This window comes from Micromys minutus (assembly GCF_963924665.1).
Source record: "Micromys minutus genome assembly, chromosome: 22".
NCBI classification, from domain to species: Eukaryota; Metazoa; Chordata; class Mammalia; order Rodentia; family Muridae; genus Micromys; species Micromys minutus.
Genome location: NC_137957.1, coordinates 46,262,292 through 46,283,037, shown reverse-complemented (window position 1 = coordinate 46,283,037; position 20,746 = coordinate 46,262,292). Strand labels below are relative to the sequence as shown.

Here is a 20,746-nt window from a genome sequence, read left to right as displayed (position 1 = left end):
GCAGTAACAAAGTGCATCTTAAAGACACCTAGTTTTGCCCTCATTAATGCTAACATCACCCTGATTTGGGGCAAGGGAATTGTGTCTCCCCTCCTCTTACCAATACTCTGGGTGAACAGACTGTCCAGGAAGTGAGTGCACATTTCAAGATCAAGTTCTTTTGCCACTGATCACCATGATCAATCCAAGGACAAAACGGGTACAGCTAGGCCACCTACAGCCAACAGGTCTCCACACTGGATCACTGGTTGGCATCAGAGAGGTAAGACTCCGAGCTCATGTTGACTTAAACACGGAAGGAAGGTGGTGGAGCACAGCACCTTACCGTGTAGGCACCCAGCCTAGAGGAAGCCGGTGCTGAGCCGGCAGTGGGAATCCTGAATCTCCAGTGGCACTGTCTGCTGCCGGCCCCACCCCTCCCCTTTCTACCAGCCCCAGGTAACAACAGCAGGAGTCCTGGCAGTTTCCATACTGACCTGACACAGAGAAGGCTGTTTACTTCTCTACCCATGATGCCTCCCAGTTCCAGCCTTTCACCCTCTATTTAACCCTGACCCAGAAGAGGACCTCGGTCATCTCAGGGATGCTCACGGCAGAACCATTAGCCTCAGTGTGTGAGTGTGCTTGGAGTGGTTAGGCTGCACTCCCCAGGATTTCCACATCACCATGTACTGCCTTCATGACATTCGTGGACAGTTGTGATAGGCTATGTATGAAGTACCCTCCCCAGTTCATATGGACAGAGAAGTAAGACCATCAGTATCTCTTTATACTTCTAATATTTGTCATCCAAAAGGAAAATCTGACCATCTGTGCTGGCTGCTTGTCAACCTGACATGAGCTAGAGTCATCTGAGAGGAGGGAGCCTCAAATGAGAAAATGCCTCCATAAGCTGGGGCTCAAGGCAAGCCTGTTGGGAATTTTCTTAACTAACAATTCATAGGGGAGGGCTCAGCCCATGTGGGTGGAGCCATCCCTGGGCCAGGGGTCCTGGGCTCTATAAGAAAGCAGGCTAAGCAAACCAGTGAGCAGCACCTCTCCATGGCCTCTGCATCAGCTCCGGCCCCCAGTTCCTGCCCTGTGTGAGTTCCTGCCCCCACTGCTTTTGATGATGAACTGTGATATGGATGTGAAGAAAATAAGCCCTTTCCTCCCCAAGTTGCTTTTGGTGTTTCATCACAGCAATAGTAAGACCAGTATCTTTTGCCCTAAATTTGTAGTGTATCACAGGCATTTTAGATTTTGCTGAGCTTTTTGTTATGTTTTTATTACAGAATCTAGAGAGGACTTGATAGGCTGAATGTCCCAATCTGACTATCTAAAATCCGAATTGCTTTTAGTACTGTCTCTAACACTCAGCTATGACTGACGCTTAGACACTGTCAAATACAGCAAGTGAAAGCAAACTGGAGCAGAAGCTGGTGTAAACACAGAGAGAACTCACCCATCAAGGTGCAGACTGGATTGTCCTTCTCTTCAAGGCTTGAAAACTGACCGACAAGATTAGCTTGAACCTCGGCGTTTAAAGTGGGCGAGCCTCTCTCTTTCAGGGCCTTATTAACTTCAGCACAGGTCTGAGCACCAATAGAATTCAGGGCCTCCTTCAAGTTAAACGTCCTGGAGAACACAGAGCAAAGTACATGAGGCCAAGTCTGGGCCTCTGGCCATCTTGTTGTTGTTTTTAAATACACTGCCTTATTGCAGATATTTGCCAGTTTTCTCCCAGAAGCAACAATAATTGTTTTCATTAGAGAGAACCGAGAACCATTCGATGTGCACGCAGTGTCTGATAGAAAAGCCAGGGTGTACATGTAGAACCCCATTTTTACAGGTTTGGCAAAAGGGACAGAAAATACCCATTTACTTTGTAAACCCGTTAGTATGATTCATTTATATCTATTTTAGAAAGACTTATGTTACATCTATGACTGTTTTGCCTGCATGTACATATGGGCACCACATGCATGCCTGGTGTCTGTGGAGACAAGAAGAGGTCATCAGAGCTTTGGGAGCTGGAGTTACAGAGTTTTACACCGCCATGAGGGTGCTGGGACCTGACCTGGGTCGTCTGCAAGAGCAGCCGGTGCTTCCAGCCATCTCATACAGTTTTTAATGAGCTTATAAAGTTCAGTAGAAAAGTTACATTTTCTGTGCCTATAGCAGCAAATCTTTAACACCAATGAAAAACAACTGAGATACTGAGAGGCCAAAGTACTTGAAATCCCAGACTGACAGTGACCAAAGGCCTCAAACTCCCCATCACTGCTCTCTAGTAAGTAACAAGTAATCCCAAGTACACAGACTCGACGTCAGAAACAGCAATTAAGGAGCAGGTCACTCAACCAATAAGGAAAGAGAGGACCTGCAAGGGTGTTTGTTAGATCTGCACTATTGGAGACTGGTTGAAATGGTATCTCACTATAGAAAGGGTTCTTATGTGTCCCAGCCAAACCTGGGAGTCAAACACTGAAATGAGAGGTGACCTAGTGAGAGCAGGTCACTCAACGGGGCAAATTGGGACTTAAGTCTGACGTGGTGAAGACCTTGGTTCAGGTCCAGGCTCTTCCAGCGAGCTTGCTATATGTCCGTGTTAGCTCGTAGCAGGACATCAAGTGCACTGTAAATGCTGAATAAGGAAGGCAGGGGCGCGCCCTAGCCTCTCTGGTGTCCGGCCTTACCTGCTGTCTGTGTGCACTCACACTGGGCCTCTGCCACTCTGCTGTCTAAGGATGGACTGTCTGGATAACATCTTTTCCTTTGATGTTTTAATCCACTCTAGAGTAGTGCTTTAGCTATCTCCTGCTTTTACTCAGCTCAGCAAGTTCTTAGGCTATAGGGAAAATTAAATTTCCATATAATCCAGAGCTCCCATTCATACTGCTTATCTCTGGGACATATCACCAAGCCACATGCAAATGGCATCTGGGCCTACAGGCAACGCGAGAGCATCTACTTGTTTGCATTCCAAATGCTGCTATTCTATCTATAAGGTGAGGTCTTGGGCAGTGAATACGTTCACTTCCTATAAAGGAATGGCTCTATGTTGTATGAAACATCCGGTAAACAGTGAAGAAAACTATAGGGTGGATGAATGAACACCTCAACAGTTATTAATAACTAACACCCGTCGCATACATACTGATGCCCACACCTACGCTAAGAATCTCATATTAATCACTTATTCTCACAGTTTCAAAGTCGAGGAAATTGTTATTATTCTCCCTTTTTACGTGCACGTGGAGTGGGGTGTGTGCTCACTCATGCACATTTATGTCAAGGCCAGACATAAACTTAAGCTGCCTCCCGCCATTACTCTCTACCCTACTGCTTAACAATAGAGCCTTTCATTGGATGTGGGGCTAGCTATTCTTACAGGTGGGCTGGCCAGCAAGCACCAGGATCTGTGTTTCTCCCTCTGCCCATCTGCCCAGCACTGGGGCCACACACATGCTCCTCCATGCTTGACATTTGCATGGCTGCTGCAGGATCCAAACTCAGGTCCTCATGCTCGCAAAGCGAGCACTGTCCCCACCGAGCACCTCCCCGGCCGATCATGCTCCTATCATGTGAGAAATAAGGCTCAGAGAGACTCAGGAACAAGACAGTTTCAGGGGCAAGTTTGGCCTGGTCACCTACTCTGAAAGCCTGTCCTAAGTTTCTACATGTTGTCTCTATATACTGCACGGTGACACTTGGCAGCACTGGGTGTTCAGCGAACACTTAATGAAAAAACTCCAGGAAAGCAATGGTTCCCACGGTGTGGAGATGCAGAGATAGAGCATCCACAAGGACAGAGAAAGGTGTTGTTTCTGGGTGGGTCTTGGGCCCTGAAATAGGAACTAAGGTACACATCACGTCACTTCCACCCACACAGCCCAGACAAACCCTGTCCTTTGAACTTCAGCCCCCAGTGAGAAGTGTGGACTCTACTGTGGGTCAGCACGGAGATCATGGTTGTCCTAACAGATGGGAGGACAGGTGCATCTCCCCTCGGTGGCAGGAATAGAGGACACAGCCCTAAAACACCCAAAAGGCAGAGCAGCAGGGAGAGCTGACCCATATGAGAGCCGTGGAAACACTGACAAGACCTGTCTCATGGGATGGAAGAAAAAGCAAAAATCCAAGTGGGATCTATCATCCAGTGAAAGAGCAATAGTGGAGAGAAAGTTCCAAAGACAAAACTCTCACCAGGCTCATGTTAGACACAACTATCTGCTTTAAAACCTTCATACACTGGATCCATTGAAGCCATCAAAGAAAAAGGGTAGAGTAGACCATCAGATCTGGAAAATCCTCTCTGACAAAGTAGCTCTGCACATGACTCTGTGGATTTCTGGTTCTGCTTTTCCACAGCACTGTCACAGAAAAGCTCTTGTGGGCACCACTGAAAGGGGAAATCCAACACTGAACCTGGCATGTGTCAAGAGACACGCCTTCCTATGAAAGGGCATCTCTAGAATGTTCCAGAAGCTGAAAGGCACTGTAGAAAGAGAAGGTGTAAGAAACGTCAAAGCCAGAGATGACTGTTCTGTCCCCAAGGATGAAGTCATTGCCTGTTTTGGGAAACAGCAGATCGTTCATGTGAGGGAGCAGATACATACGTGAAGAACTTACTCTTTATTCATGCCTTCGAGCAGAACAGCTGAAATCCTCTTTAACCTGTTTGCAAGCTCAGGCAGGCCTTCTGTAACTGCACCCACCATGTTGTTGGTAATTAGGGACACACAGGCAACCATTTTCAATTGATTGAGCTTTTCTGTCAGTTCCTGAAGCCGTGGTCCATCTGTCATGAGTGTCTGGCATATTTAAGATGTAAAAGCAGAAAGAGAAGCACAGTGCCATGAAAGTGTAAATGAGCAATATCATACCCACATTCTCATTTCCACCTGATTTTAGTTAATGCACACATGCAGCACAGACAGACCATCTGATTCAAAGTCAAACTCATGAGTTCAAACACTAGACATCCTGTGGGAGGACAAAGCCACTCACCTCTGGTAAGACTTTTTTCTGATAATCCCACTGAAGGAGTTTCAAGTAACAATTGTTTAGCACCATCAGAGGGCTTAGGTTTGGGGTGGAACTATGTTCAGCTCCAGGAGCTACATCAGTCTCAGAAAGCAATTCTTTATCTATGGACTCTTTTAGCCATTCCGTGGTTTGACTGAGGGCATCTAGGGGCCAAAAAGGAAAAAAAAGAGTTGCTCTTTATCAGATCAGCGCTTTTGTTCATACATTCTATATGACAGATTCTATGAAGGTCCTGGGAATGAATGAAAAAACACAGCCATGGCCCTAAGCCCTTAAGGAGAGACAGGCCTCTAAGTAACAACTGCTTTTAACAGAATACAGTGGATTCTAGAGGAACCAGAGAGAAAAAAGGGGTACTCAGGAGTGCTTATGAGAAAGAACTTCAGAGTGACGCCTGAAGGCAGAGGAGGAAAGGCTGGCTGGCGTGCCAGCAACGAGAGTACCCACAGACTTAAACATGGCAGCAGATGGCACAGTCTGGAAGTTGTCCATCATATATGTACTGCTGGTCTACAAGGGACTAGAGAAAAAAAGAACACCTCCTGATGGCACTGGCTTAGCAGTTCAGAAACCAGTTTACCCCAAACTTGCTCACAAATGACCTTGAGTCTGGACTCAATGCGTTAACCCTTCGGGTGCTAAACCGAGTGTCTGATTAGAGTTACACTTTAACCAGGGTCCATGTGTGTGCTCACGTTCTCGCATCCCGTATCTTCATTCTTCATAGATTTATGTTACAAACACTGGCTATAGGAAAGAAGAACTCCTTGCATAATCTTTTCCAACAAGGAACTAATATAATCAGAAATATCTGTTAGAAAGATAATGGAGAGGAAGGCTGGGTAAAGGAGAAGAGAGCAGGCACCTGGAGGCCGGTCAAGAGAGTGAAGAGCAGGACACAGAAGGAGGAGAGCAATCATGGCAAAGAAAAGGTATTATTGTTTAGGGGTAATGTGCGTGGATCTTGAGGACCACGGAAATGCAAAAAGTACGAAAGGCGTGTAGGCTTGCTCCCATGTCCCTATCTAGAGCAGCTGAATGAATGTGTCCTTTCTGAGATACAAAGTATAGGTAAAGGATATGACACTCAGTATTCCCACACTAATGACATTCAGTCTTCCCACACAGTTTTGACAGCTACCAGCTATCCTTCAGATGTCAAGTCTACAAACGTGTTTGATTTATCCTCCTTAGGTACTCTGTAACAGCCTCTTGTCTGTGGACGCCCCTCCTGAACCCTCCTTTATTTCTGCAATTTCTCTCCTCTGGTGGTGCACTCTCTCACTCTTTCAAGCTCTCTCCCTTTCCCTCTCCCCCTTCTCTCTCTTCTTTTCTCCAACCCTCCCTCCTCTGTCTGTCTGTCTGTCTCCCCTCAAGGGAAGTGCACAGTTCCCTCATTTCACCTCTTACAAAGCTGCCCTCTCCCTCTAGGCCTCCTCTCTGGCAACCACTGATCAAGTGAATTAAGCAACAAGCCATGACTACAGATTGGATGTCTAAGACTTCATTCCCTTCCAAATGTTATATTTTGAAGTCTTAATTTAGATCTCAGGGTATGACATTTGGAGGTGAAGCATCGAGGAGGTTAATTCATGGTAGATGAGATCACAAGGGTAGAGCACTCAGACAGTGAGTGCCATGGCTCTCTTGGAGACCCAAGTCAGCTCACCTTCTTCATGTATACTCTCAAACACAGACATGAAGAAAGCAAGAAGGGTATCTGAGGGGCTGGAAAGGTGGTGAGCCGTTAAAAGAGTGCTGACTGCTCTTCTAAAGGATCTAGGTTTGGTTCCCAGCACCCACTTAACAGCTCACAACTGTCTTTAACTCAGGTTCTGGGGGCATCTGACACCCTCTTCTGGCCTTCATGGGTACCAGGCAAGCATGTGGTTCACAGACATATATGTAGGCAAAACACCCATACATGTAAGAAGAAGAAGAGCATCTAAAAGCTAAGAACAAAGTCCTCTAGAGACAGGGCCTGGTGTTGGCACCTGCAATCCCAGCAAATGGCTCCCTACTCAGTGCTACCCACACCCATTACAGTCTGCTTCTAAAGTCCCAAACAGGACAGAAGCCAGCAGAGAGCCCCCTGATTCCGTGCAATTGATTTGGTGAGAACAAATGTTCCTTCCAGCAGACAGGTCGAATAGCAATACTCTGCTCCCACGGAGCCTGGAGGCCTACAGAGTATGGTGAAGCACAAGACTGTAGAGTTAAGTTTGCATTGCTGATTAACAAGTCTCAAGGGCAACCTAACATCAAAGCAATCTAGGCATGACTCAGGACTTGCACCACATTCTCCCCGGAGGGAGTTAGTTGGAAGCATGGCCTCACTCAAGTTGGCCTGCTGTCACTTGCTAGCGCTGTGCCTCGGCTAACTCACTTTATACAATGACAGTTCCATTTCCATGTCTGTAAACTGGACCTAGAGAACAAAAGTCCCTTCCTGCAGCTGTGGTAAGAATTCAAGACATGAATACATGCAACGCTCTGGCACATAAGAAGTATCTAATAAGGGTTAGCAACTGAGATGTTCACTCATTTGGCTCCCAGATACCTCAGGGAAGGGGGAGACTTGTCCCTACCTGAACCAGATTTGGTATTTGAAGCACAGGGGTTCTGAGCCAGACTCTGTCACAGATCGGCTGTGAGTCAATGCTAAAGTTACCTCAGACAGCATGGTCTCAAAGACAGAAAGAATGTGGATTTGGTTTTGGTACCTATTAGGGCTTTTGCTTCAAAAATTGTAATCTCAGCAGATCCCTGTAAAAAAAATAAAAATCTCCGCAGGAGTACTATGCAAGAAACCTGACAAAACAGGAAATCCAGTTACCTAGCACGATTCTTAGTGCCATGCATGGACTGTTCCTGAAGGGAGGATGAGCAAAATTGTAAGGATGGAAGACTGTCAGTGAGCCTACTTCTCATATGTAACTTGACTCAACTGTCCAAAGTGCTGTAGCAAGAGCTGCTGCTCTTCTGTGGAGCTGCCTACTCCAGACAGCGGATGGTGGGGGGAGAGTGAGGCATTCACTCCCACCCTAAGTGAAACAAGATGACAAGAAACTAGCCCAAGGGGCCTCAGCTGCCACTAGATTTTCTTGTTTACTGAAGACCCAGCTCTCCTAAAGCACAAAGCAATCTCTTTAGGTCATCATGAAATGGATTAATTTTAACTCTTGACTTATAATGGGGTATCTCAGCCTCAGCAGCCACTGGCATTTTATTTAGTCTGGACAACCCTTTGCTGTGGGGCACTGTGCTGACCCCTCTGGGATGTCCAGTGGTACTCCTGACCTCTACTCCTGCCAATAAAATATCAGGACAGCTACACAAGAACAGAGCAGTCAAAAGTTCCTAGACATGGCCAGGCAGGGGTGGGGAGCAGGCAGAACACTGACTTAGATGAGTGCTGGATTCTGTTTACGTTTGATTCACAAGAACTTCCACCCACTTTGAATCCCCATCATACATCATGAGCCAAATGGAATCACACTGAAGACTATTCTAGAAGGCTTTATAGGTTCAGAGGCAATATTTCGACTGGGTTACGACAGCCTCAAGGCACAATTCACTTTGTTTTACATTAGACCCAGTTCTAAGATTTCCCATGGGGAGCACATTGCTTCTTGTATGGCAGCTTTCATGAACGCACCGCTGGATAGAGCAGGCAGCAGCTGCGAAGAGGAGCAGACTAAATACAGATGCAGATTAAACACACACACACACACAAGAACGAAAACAAGGACCACATTGCAGTTCTTCCTGGGAGTCTGGTAATTCACCAGGGGTGATTCACAACTGGTGCTGTTTGCTGCTCCACAGCCACAGCACCCCAGAACACTTCTTCTCGGTGACAAACACTCTTCTTGGTAGCTCTGCTTATAAACATAGAAAATGCCTTTTATGAGGAAGATAGCTATCAGAGAAAACCGTGGAAATCCAGGGAAATACACAGCATGGTGGTTGATGAGCATTTAGTCCGGACGTTTAATCGCTCACAGCAGACACAGTGAACACTCAGTTGGTTATCTCCAAGTAAAGCAACACTGTGGCCTGGTAGAGCCCAATTCTGGCTGCCTTTAGAATCATCCGGAGGGATTTAAAAAACAACCATCCTGGGCACAGCTCCCAGCTCCTGGTGGTTGTGACCTAATCAGTCTAAGGTCGGGCTTGGGCATTGTGTTACATGCCCCAGGTCATGCTAACACACAAAATTGTACAAGTCCAGAAAGCAGAAGGCACACCTGCATTTCTCTCAGCTGAATGTTGAGATTTCACTCCTAAAAGCTGGTACACTGACTGTTCCATTGTCCTCAAATGTAAGGTGCATGGTTGAGGGATGTTGTAACCTCATGAGTCTTGTGGGGAGTGGTAAGGGCATCCCCACTGTTCATCAGTGCAATGGTGTGTACTGAGGACCTCCTCTGTGATGAGTTCTGTACCGAGTACTGGGCATTCAGAGATGAATAAACACGGCCCACGCTCTGGAGGCATTTCCAGTGCAGCAGGAAGCAGAAACATGGAACATGTAGTGTTGTGGCAGGGACATCTAGATAAGTGGTCCAATTTTCAGTCAAAAAAAAAAAAAAGACTCCTTATCCATGACTTCTATTGTTTTTCTGCCATGTTTCCTTGTCTTCTTTTCAGATTATCAATTAAGAGGCCCAACCTCCCTAATGAGAGGTTAGCCCAGCTAAGTTTATACCCAGTGGGCTCTTTTGGAGGACTCACCGTTACCAGAGTGTTCAAGGATGGCCCTTGTCTGAAGCAGTCTTAACCTGTCTGTCAACGCAGTCTGGCTTTCCTTGATTTCCTTACCTGGTGTGGCTCAGGCGTTTTGTTTGTCTGTTTGTGCTATACCAGCTGGAGTTGGTTTCTGTTGTGTGACAACCCAGTTTAGACAACACAACAGGGAAGAATCCAAAGAAAGAGAGAAGTCACCGGCAAGCGTGGTCATGGGTTTGGGAGAGTCACTTTCACCAGCTCACTCCTTACGTGGGGCACAATTCTCCAGGTGCATCAGTGCACACTCCTTCTGTGTTGTTGTTTTGGCTTCTTTTGTTTGTTTGTTTGTTTGTTTGTTTGGGTTTGTTGTAGTTGCTTCTGGTCTAGCTTTATTTATTTTATGTGAGTACACAGTTGCTTTCTTCAAACATACCAGAAGAGGGCATCAGATCCATTACAGATGGTTGTGAGCCACCATGTGGTTTTGGGGAATTGAACTTAGGAACTCTACAAGAGCAGTCAGTGCTCTTAACCACTGAGCTACTATTCTGGCCCTTTTGTTTTGTTTTGAGACAAGGATCTTGCTATATAACCTAAACCCTTTAATATTCATATGCATAACCAAAGTGGTCATCAAACTCACAGCAATCCTCCTGCCTCAGTCTCCTGGGTTCTGGGATTATAGGCAGGCATGACAATATCTGGCTTAGAGTTTGTCTTAGAATTTCTATTGCTGTAAAAAGTCACCATGACCACTGCAACTCTTGTAAAGGAAAACATTTAATTGGGGGCTGGCTTACAGTTCGTTATTCTAATGGGAGAAAGCATGACAAAACATAGGCAGAAATGGTGCTGGAGAGGTAGCTGAGAGTTCTACATCCTGACTGGCAAACAACAGGAAGAGAGTATATGTGCTATGTGTACAAATACATGTGCGCGTGCGCGCACACACACACACACACACACACACACGAACCCAAAACTCCAGTAAGACTCATGTCCTTCCTTCTGTATTAATACTTCTTGTGAGACTCTTATTTTGATATCAGAGCCAGGACCAACTTTTTGGCAGAGAGGCTGGGGATATAATTAACAGCTGACATACAGTCTGCTTCCTGCACTCCTGATTCCTCTAGCTAGGCAAAGCATAACTGGCCTTGCTCAAGTCCTAAATCTGTGGAAAAAGAGTCAAGTCAACACGAGAGGGAAAATAAGGTCACCTACATTTTAAGAAGAAGCACATAATTTGAGATAAAGCTAGAGTCAGCCAGGTATTAAGTAGTTCGCACAAGATTTGCACCCGTCTGGATTGAAGGCATGACTGCATGTAAACACACAGCCACACATGATTCCACCGCTGAGCCTCAGGAAGGTGATGCTAAGAACAGAGTCGGGTTCAGGCACTGTTTCTAAATTCCAGTCCCTTTCCCAGTGGAGCTAAAACAGAGTCCTTGAAGTCGCAGAGCTTTATTACTGAAGTCTTTATTACTGATCACTTAGCCTCGTCCATTAGCTGAGAGCATAGAGCCCTCTGCAGTGTGCCCCAACGACAGTGTCTTGTTCCAGGAGAGGCAGGCACGTGTTAAAAAGCACACACCTCCAATCCCAGCACTTGAGAGGTAAAGGCAGTCAGATCTCTGAGTTCCAGAACAGCCAGGGACACACAGAGAAACCCTATCTTGAAAAAAAGAAAGAAAGAAAGAAAGAAAGAAAGAAAGAAAGAAAGAAAGAAAGAAAGAAAGAAAGAAAGAAAAAGAGAAAGAAAGAAAGAAAGAAAGAAAGAAAGAAAGAAAGAAAGAAAGGGGAAAAAAAGAAAAAGGCACATGCTCTAAGGCAGAGAAACATCTGGGTTATCCAGGCTCTCCCATAACGTAACCTCAGTTTCCTCATTTGTAAATAGAGGATGAGAACAGGGCTAGCCTCTCACAGACATGAATGAACCAATCAATGAAAGAGTTTGACAAAGAAGGTCATAGCATTCCCACCAGCAATAGAGAGAAGTCTATCCCAAAATTCAAATAGCTCCAATTATTGGGAGGGTCAAACCTCCTGTCTACTAATTACTCATGAAGATTTTAATTTGCCCTACAAAGGTAAAGGTTTCTAAGTTGATAACCAAGGTGAACATGTTATCATGACCTTGATAACAAGCATAAAAACACTTTTATTCTTCACATGGCTTCCAAAATCTATGTGCTCCCCCTGGGTGTGCTGCAGTTCATAGGAGCCCACTTACAAGCAGCACCTATTGTGCCCTGTTCACATAAAGCTACACTGCTATAATCCTGATGGAAAGGCTCAGTCTGTTAAAGGTGGTCCAGGGGGAAGGCATGCCGCCCAACAGCCTTAGATCACAGCCAATCAAATCCTAACCAACACAGATGCCAGTGAGCTGCCAGGGCACCTCAAGCTCGTCTGTGGGAAAATAAAGCGTAACAGACAGACCTCACTGGGTACTTGACTGCAGGAGACGGTATTTACCAATCCCAGCCCTCTATGCCTCCTCTCCAGTCATAAACCTACTGAAAGTACTCCCACCAATGTTATCAATAATCCTCATTGGTCAAATCCAGTGGTCAAGTCTTGACCTTCATCTCTCTTGACTACTGAAAACTTCCTGTCACATTCACTGACTTCCCCTGCTTTCCCTGCAGATGACACTTCTCTTGACTTCCCTTGGGATCTACACTCACTCCCTTAGGCCGTCTTACCTCATGAATAAGAATGGCAAGAGCGCTGAGTCTGCTGGGTGAGTCTAGCTCCATACTTTATAAACTGCAACACAGAAGCAAAAGATTCCACCTCTCTATGCCTCATTTTCCCCATGTATAAAGTGGGAGGCAACATCGTGTACTTGTAATGATTTCGTTAATGGAAGCAAAGTGAAACACATTTTAAGTGTCAATCACCCACTTCTATAGCTTTCTATAGCAGAAATATGCTGATGAGCTTCACCGTGTACCCATCGCTCCTAACATTATATTCTCACAGCCGGATACCTACCTGGCATCTCTACACTAATGTCAAACATATCCTAAAGTTTATGTATCTAAATCTCCCACCTTTCTTTCCCAGGTATCTCCTTTTTGACTACTGAGCCACTGCTTGGTCTAAACATGTTTACTGAGTTGTCCTCAGTGTCTCCATTTTCCCTCATCCAACCTTCACTAGGCACTCTCCATCTTCAGGACGCACTCAGAACCCAACCTTACTCACCATCACTACTATCCGGAATAAGCCCTCCCCATTTTTGTCTGAGATGCTCCACGACCACCCAGAGGATAGCTCTTGCCCTCTGTGCCCTCATGCAGTCTATCTGCCAAGCAGGAAACGCTCTAAAAGTAAAAACCACACGCTGCTTCCCCGATCCAGACTCTCCAGTGACTCATTAAAACTGGGATGCTCCAAATCTTACAATATGAACCATAAGACCAGCCTTTGTTTCCTTCTCAGCTCGTCCCTCCTTCCCTTACCAAGTTTCCTTTGGTCACACTACCTTGTGTATGTCAAACATAAAATCAAGTCTCTGCTTCAGGGTCTCTGTTCCTATAGCTCCCTGTGGCCAGAAAGTCCTTTTCTCTAAACCCGTAGACACCCCTTCCATAGTTCTTAGCAAACTTTGCTCAAATGTTATGTACTAAAAGAAGCCTTGCCTCATCCCGTCTATGAACACCTCTAACTCCACAATACATCTGACAGTTTATGCTTGTTCATCTTGCCTTCCCAAAAGGATATAGAAGAATCTCAACAGGCATTTGGATTAGATGGGAAACTGAGATGTGCTCAGCACATTTCCTGAGACAGAATAAACAACTAGAAATTTGTGATGTCAACTTTGAAGAGGATGCAGACATGTTTAACATTAACATGAAAGCCAAGAACTTTGGCTTTAGTAACACAACATGTACACGTAAAAATTACCTTATCTGAAGATTATGACATGAGCACACATCATATTATACATACTTGGAGTTTCTTCTAAAACTTCCTGGAATTTGTTTCTCTCGTATTCCACCAGATGATGCTGGATGTGCGGTCTGATATTCCTAATGACAAAATTTGTCATGTCCATTCTCATGAGGTCCAAGACACGGAAGATTTGTCTAATTGGAATTGAAACAAAGAAGTGACCCACTGGTTGAGAAATGCTGACATATAGTATGGCATTTTATTCAAGCATTTAAAAATGCAATTAGGAAATGTAGAGGAAGACGCATGGAACTGGAAGCATTCTACTGAGTGAAAAGACACAGATGCAGAAAGACAACTGTCATGTGTTCATTCACTCATGTGATGATCCTGGCTTAGACTTTTTCAGAGTCATGTGTTTGTGTTGTACAGGTGTCTGTAAAGATCAAGAGACAAGAAAAAAGCCAGGAGGTTGAAGATGGCCTTAATAGGGTGAGACAGCAAAACATTCAGAAAGTTGAGAGAGAGAACTGTTATGTGTGAAAAGGTTTAAAACGGAAGGAGCTCGGTGTGTAACAGAGACAAAAGGTATATTAAAGGTCCATATGAAAACTCACTTCTTTATACACTGACTAAAAAGCCCCTATTTTTTAAAATTCTGTAATGAAGAAACCCTACATGAGCAGGTAATACTGCTCCTAGTAGTTGTGGGTTTTTAAACAAAAATCCCACTGTCAGAATGGGATGGGCTATCTCCCTCAAAAATTTTCCCCAAATAACACTGCTGTTGGGTGTCCACCAGAATTAGACTATTAGACTCTACTGCTAAAAATTCTATAAACTCTGATTGTCAAACACAGAGAAATCAAGCTGGAACTAAGATGGCAGCTCCCCCTGGTTGTTAGTGTACATAGTATCAGAAAATGCTCACCAGGTGGCTGGGGACATTCATCAGTGATTTAATCTAGCTGTGAACCCTGTATGCTACAATACAGACATACTGGGCAACAGTGGCACGACTGTTTATTGGGTAACCAACTACCTTCTGATTGGAATTAAGGCCTACTTCACAGGACAGACTACACACCTGGTACTCTATGCTAAGTCACAAATACTATGACTTGGAAGGTCACAGGCTATAGGAGGAACCTACTGCTGTTTAGCTAAATGACACATGCCAAGCTTCCTTCTAAATACTTAAGTTTATGTTCATAGATTAGTGCTGCTCTCAACCTCAGACATAGTGAGTAAGAGGTACAAGGACTGACTGGCTCCATGTTTTTGTTCTTCCCTTGGTATCACAAGCTTCTTTGGAAGGCCAGTTATCTACTTCCCATTACCCTTAGGTCTCTTGAAAGAAAAAGACACTAAGAAAATGCAAACAACAAAAGGGCTAACCTCAGCATCTCCACGATGTTGGTAGTAGCTTTCAGCTCTCTGATGTCTTCATCTCTCACAGGAGCACATATCTTTCCCATCGTGCTGATGACATAGTTGGCCAGGCCTTGGATATCCACAGCGCTGTGCTCTGCTTGTTGCCTGATGAGGTCCATGTCCAAAACTTCACAGATCTGGCTGTGAAGCCTGTTCCCACCAGGGGTGAGAAAGGAGAGAAGAATCTGCACAGGGAAAGAAGGGAGCAGCCCTGTCACAGAGGAAGATGCTCTCTGCTCACATAGCATCGTCCCCAATGCCACAGGCCACGCCGCTCTGCCTGGAAGAATATCAGAGACATGCAGTGTCTCAGCCTTGGGGAGAAAGTTCAATAGGCTGAAACAAACCCATGGCTGTGCTGAATGACTAATGTTTCAGAAGGGAAACAACTGGCAAGGAAGCCGAGCCCAGACCCTTCCAAAAGCCTTCAGTGAGGCTGCCCATCATGGCTCCAAAAACACAATCATCATGAGCAAATGATCCCATGTGAAGTCTGTGAACTTTGTACACAGCCAGTGGTTAACTGAGTACTCTTAATATGGTGGACTCCAAGCTCACATCCACAGTAGTGGCTGGAGAACAAAAGAGCTCTGCGCCCGACCTGACAGTTTTAAATCAAATCCTTCTGTCCTGGGTAGGTTAGGGCACTGTGTACATCATGCTAACCCTGCTAAAGAGCAAGCATCTTGTAAATGGACCCACCATCATCTCACTTAGTTCTTATGACTCCCTGTAAACACTCAAGACACAGGCGTTTTCAGAGGGTGAGCCCATTACTAACCAAGTCTAACTCTAAGGTCCTATTTTGTACTCAGAGCGCTGCCTGAGCTCTGTCTGCTGCTTCGTTTTCCTAGAGTCTACCCAACTAGAGAAGGTGCACAAAGGAGTCTACTGGGAACTGAGGACTGTCTTCTAAAATGAGTAATGATACAAGGATATCAAACAGTCTTTGAGAGAGGAAACACAACTGCTACAGTGTACTTGTGAGGGGACACACATGCTCTCTCTCTCTCTCTCTCTCTCTCTCTCTCTCTCTCTCTCTCTCACACACACACACACACACACACACACACACATGCTGAAACCCAATTCTAAGAGGTAATTATGTCATCATGAAAGTAGAGTCATCATGAACAGGATTATGCCTTTCTGAAAGAGACTGCAGAGGGCTCCTTTGCCAGTTTCTTCCCTGTAAGGATTCTCCTGTGAGACAGGCCTTCACGAGGCAGCAGATCCTCTGATGCCTTGGGCTCAGACGTCTCAGTCTCTAAGACTGAGGAAAGCCTACTGTTTATAAGCTATCCATTTCTGCACCCATTACACTGAGCCCCATGAGTTAAGGCATTAATGGTATCGATGTGGACTTGCCTCTCTGATTTCTTCAAACAGCTTGATGGCATATTCATACTGGGGAGGCTCCGCGTGGAGATCTGCTTCCAAGACATCCCAGAAGGCCTGGTGAACAATACGCTTCACTTGACCAGCAAGGCTATGGGAACAAAATGGACTGTTTTAAAATGAGCATTTTAAGATGCATGTTTACAATAGATTTCTTAGAAAATGCATTTTTAGAAACCCAGAGCTTATCTTACCCTTGGGCCCGTGATTCATCTTTCAGCATATTTCCCCTGTTCAAAGCATGGGCATTGGTTTCATGCAGTAATGAGCACACAGTAAAGAACACTGGGCTGGAGACATGGCTTAGTGGTTTCGAGCACTTACACAATCATGAGGACCGGGAGCTAACAAGAACCTTCTTAACAAGACAGGAGTTCCACACTTGCCTGTAACTCAGCTCCAAGGAATCAGATGCTTTCAAGTGGCCTCAGTGCACACACACACAGAGACATACTTATACATATACCTGCAAACACACACAGACACACATACATATGCACACTCATACATACTCATACATAATACCTACACACATACATATATACATCTACACACACACTCATACATACACCTACACACACAAACACACATACATATACCTACACATATACATACACCTACACACACATACTCACATAATATACCTACACACATACACACACACTAAATATAAATATTAAAGATACCCAATCTGTACCATATAAAATACATTTTTAATCTACAGATTTATGTTGTTCCCCCCTCATTCTAAAAGCTTTTCCTAGCATATTTTTTCAATAACTTTAAAAACTTCTGTCCTAAGAAGCTCTATCATTTAGTGGATGGTCTACCATACAGCTCTATATTTTACGGATAAGGTAACAATAGCATTGTTCTTTCTTCAACAGCTGAAGTTTCATGGCAAAGGACAGAACAGTTGGTCCAAAGACATGTGCCTTTGAACGGCTGCCATCTTCTACTCAGGATGAATAGCCAGGGAGGACTAAACCACTGAAACAGGAGACTTCCCAGGAAGAGCTCACAAGAAAGCACTGCCTTGATCAATGTCTTAAGTCAATACGTTCCCACAGAGCTGTTTAATTACACACACACACACACACACACACACACACACACACACACACACACACTGGGTGTGGGGGTGAGTACAAGCACTGGGTAGGGGAGGAACATCATGTGAAGTCACAGAACACTTTTCAGGAGTTGATTCTCTCCTTCCTTCTGAGGCTCAAACTCATGTTAACCCAGGCCATCTAGAGTGGCAGCAGGATCCCAAGACACCTCCCTGGTCCCAAAAGAACTCACTGAGATGACAACAAACTTAGAAAATCATGTATTTTCCTGCTCTATAACTACCTACCAAGGAGACTCTTTTGGTAGCAAGCAACACATTTCTCAGGCATTCTCACATTTAGTAAGTAGTCTATGAATGAATGCCTACTGAGTGAGTTAACAATTAGCAGCTGAGTATATCTCCTGATACACAGCATCACTGTGAGAGATAAAAGTTAAACTTTCTGAGGAGCCAGAGTTAAAGAAGTTCCTGTAACCACACACCACATTCAACTTAGCCACTTTAAATATTCAAATTTATGCTGGTGGCTGAGAAGATTTCTGTGAGGGAAATGCCCTCTCTAGTGCCTACCATTCTCACAGACAGCTTTAGGACAATGACAAACACCTCTGGGCTCCTAACCTTACAGGCCACACTTCACTTACCTGACTGGAATGGGCCAAGAGAAATGAGGCAAGCAATCTCATAGCTCCCTAAAGAATACCAGTGCTTGCATGTATGTTTGTATAGAAGCTCAAGTCTATGTTTCACTTTCTTGAGTTTCTGGAGAAGCACGTGAGAACAGTGGCAAGGCAGGGCAAACAATCAAATCATCTATAAGCAATCCTGCTACATGCCAGAAACCGAATTTCACCAGGTTTTTCCTAAAGACAAATCTAATAAAAACATGTCAACTATACTTTCAAAAGTATAAATTCCAAGGTTGGAGAGATGGCTCTGTAGTTAAGAAGACTTGTTGCTCTTACAGAGGACCCAGGTTTGATTCCTAGCATCCACATAGAGGCGCTCAACTGTCTAAAACTCCAGCTCCAGGGGAACCTACATACATTTCCTATTTGAGCACCAGGCACACATGCAAGACATATATATATATATATATATATATATATATATATATATATATATATATATATATATATATATATATACATGTATATATATATATGTATGTATATACACATACATATATATGTGTGTGTAGTATATAATATATATATTATATAATATATATTATAACATATATATTATATAATATAACATATATATATACTACAGTGAGGAGGTAATTGCAGTCCTGGAAGTACAGGGACATCAGGGTGATTTTTCTCAGAAAGTGACATACAGACTGAGTTCTAAAGACTCTGGATAAACGTTCCTAGAGAACTTTTTAATCAATAAGCAGAAGGCCTTGTAAGAGAGCTAAATAGCATGTATGCTCTATGTATATTGTACAAGAACTTATGGAAACATGATGCATAGATACACACACACACACACACACACACACACACACACACACACACACGGGAAAACAGAGACAGAGGCACACAGAGAGACAGAATCTACAGTACATACACACTGCAGGCTTCTAGGTTACCTGTTCTCTGGGAGGGCATTTTGCTTCAGCTGGAAATTCTCATTCACAGCTATTTCATGAGCCAGAGTCATGTCTGATAAGTTCTTTGCTGCAGCCATCACGTCGTCGAACATTGCGCCCCGGGGAGGGCTTGTTGCTGAAAGAAAAATGATGTCAGCTAATGCAGTGATTGAAAACCTCCCACTGTCGAGTCAGGCTCCCGTAAATCTCAGGGTTAAGTCAGAGGACATACACTCAAAAAGAGCGGGCTTGGCAACGACGCCAGCGTAAGCACTGCTTCCATAGTTCAGTCACCACATCTGATGATGAATCAAAAGTTCCTAAGACAAACTCTTAGCACAGGCTGGTTATAACTTCTCAGTGCTGACTGACTTAGTTATCTGCATTAAACAGGACTAAACACTAGACACACCTAAGACTGGAACCCTAGCTCTATAGGTAGTTTAGTAAAAAGCTGAAATCCATTCTAATTTCTGTCATTTGTTCCTTAGCTTGACTTTACTGGTGCATATATTTGCCCCTTATAGGTTCACTCTGAGGTGATTTACTATTTTATTATTTTTATTATTTGTTTTTTTCCAAGACAGGGTTTCTCTGCATTTCTCTGGGTATCCTGGAACTCATTAGCCTTGAACTCAGAAACCCAAGTGCTGATATTAAAGGTGTGTGCTACCACCACTGGGTAATTTAAGCAAAGAACACTCAAGAAACTCAGATCATAATTAAAGCATAACAAAATATATTTGAGAGGCTGCATTATCTACTCAGTAGGAAATTAGTAAAGAATTTGAATTATTTCTAGATACCATTCTAAAAAATTGCTCTAATTAATCAAGTTTACAAAACCACTGTTAGAAAAATCTCAAATTTAAAAACCATGACCTCGAATAAAAGCACAGACAGGCAATGCTTGTTTGTTTTAGAGAAGGAAGTGCTGGGGTGGGGGTAGAAGAAAGGAAGATGATGCTAGGCTTGCAAATCCTTCTTCAGAATGCCTGGGTACCATGACCCCATCTATAGACAAAACAAGATGGAGACTGAATGTCCAATGACAAGTCATTAAGTGAATGCACAGTCTATTTACTTCACAGTGCAGTGGTGGTCATACGGACAGCATTTGGGAAACGGTCTAGCTGAGTGTTTTGGTTACGATGCTAAGGGCAAGTGTCCAGTGGGAAGGATGTGGCTTTGGCATGTTTGGGTGACACTGCTGGCTAGTCCTTTTTTAGCTCTATACTTTAGGTTTTCCAAATTTTAAGGATAAAAACATAACCATTTAAATAAACAAAACTGTTGAAGTGGACATTTGATCTTACTGAACATTAGTTGATTTTTCCCACCTTAACTTTGCTAGTTTATGATGTTGTATACTTTTAAGACAAAATGCTGATTCAAAACTTAAGAAACAAACAAACAAAAGGCACAACCAGGTATAGTGGTTCGTACCTACAACTGCAGCCCTAAGGGGGCCAAGGAGGAAACTGCCACAGTTTCAAAACCAGCCTAGGCTACAGAGTAAAATCTTGTGGAGAGGAAGGGGAAAAACAAAAACAACCAAACAAAATCTACCT

The 20,746-nt window shown here is 44.1% G+C and overlaps 1 protein-coding gene across 2 annotated transcripts in view; it reads right to left on the bottom strand.

Moving 5' to 3' along the window:
• Nucleotides 1-20,746, bottom strand: part of TCP11L2 (t-complex 11 like 2) — a 33,707-nt gene that overhangs the window by 4,117 nt on the left and 8,844 nt on the right. For both annotated transcript variants that reach the window (XM_080935185.1, XM_080935186.1), the window contains exons 3-9: nt 19,176-19,311; nt 16,474-16,594; nt 15,070-15,290; nt 13,729-13,865; nt 4,993-5,174; nt 4,615-4,796; nt 1,445-1,617 (exon numbers count right to left, since the gene is read on the bottom strand). In XM_080935185.1, coding sequence (XP_080791311.1) covers nt 1,445-1,617; nt 4,615-4,796; nt 4,993-5,174; nt 13,729-13,865; nt 15,070-15,290; nt 16,474-16,594; nt 19,176-19,311 — 1,152 coding nt within the window. The remainder of the gene's footprint in view (nt 1-1,444; nt 1,618-4,614; nt 4,797-4,992; nt 5,175-13,728; nt 13,866-15,069; nt 15,291-16,473; nt 16,595-19,175; nt 19,312-20,746) is intronic.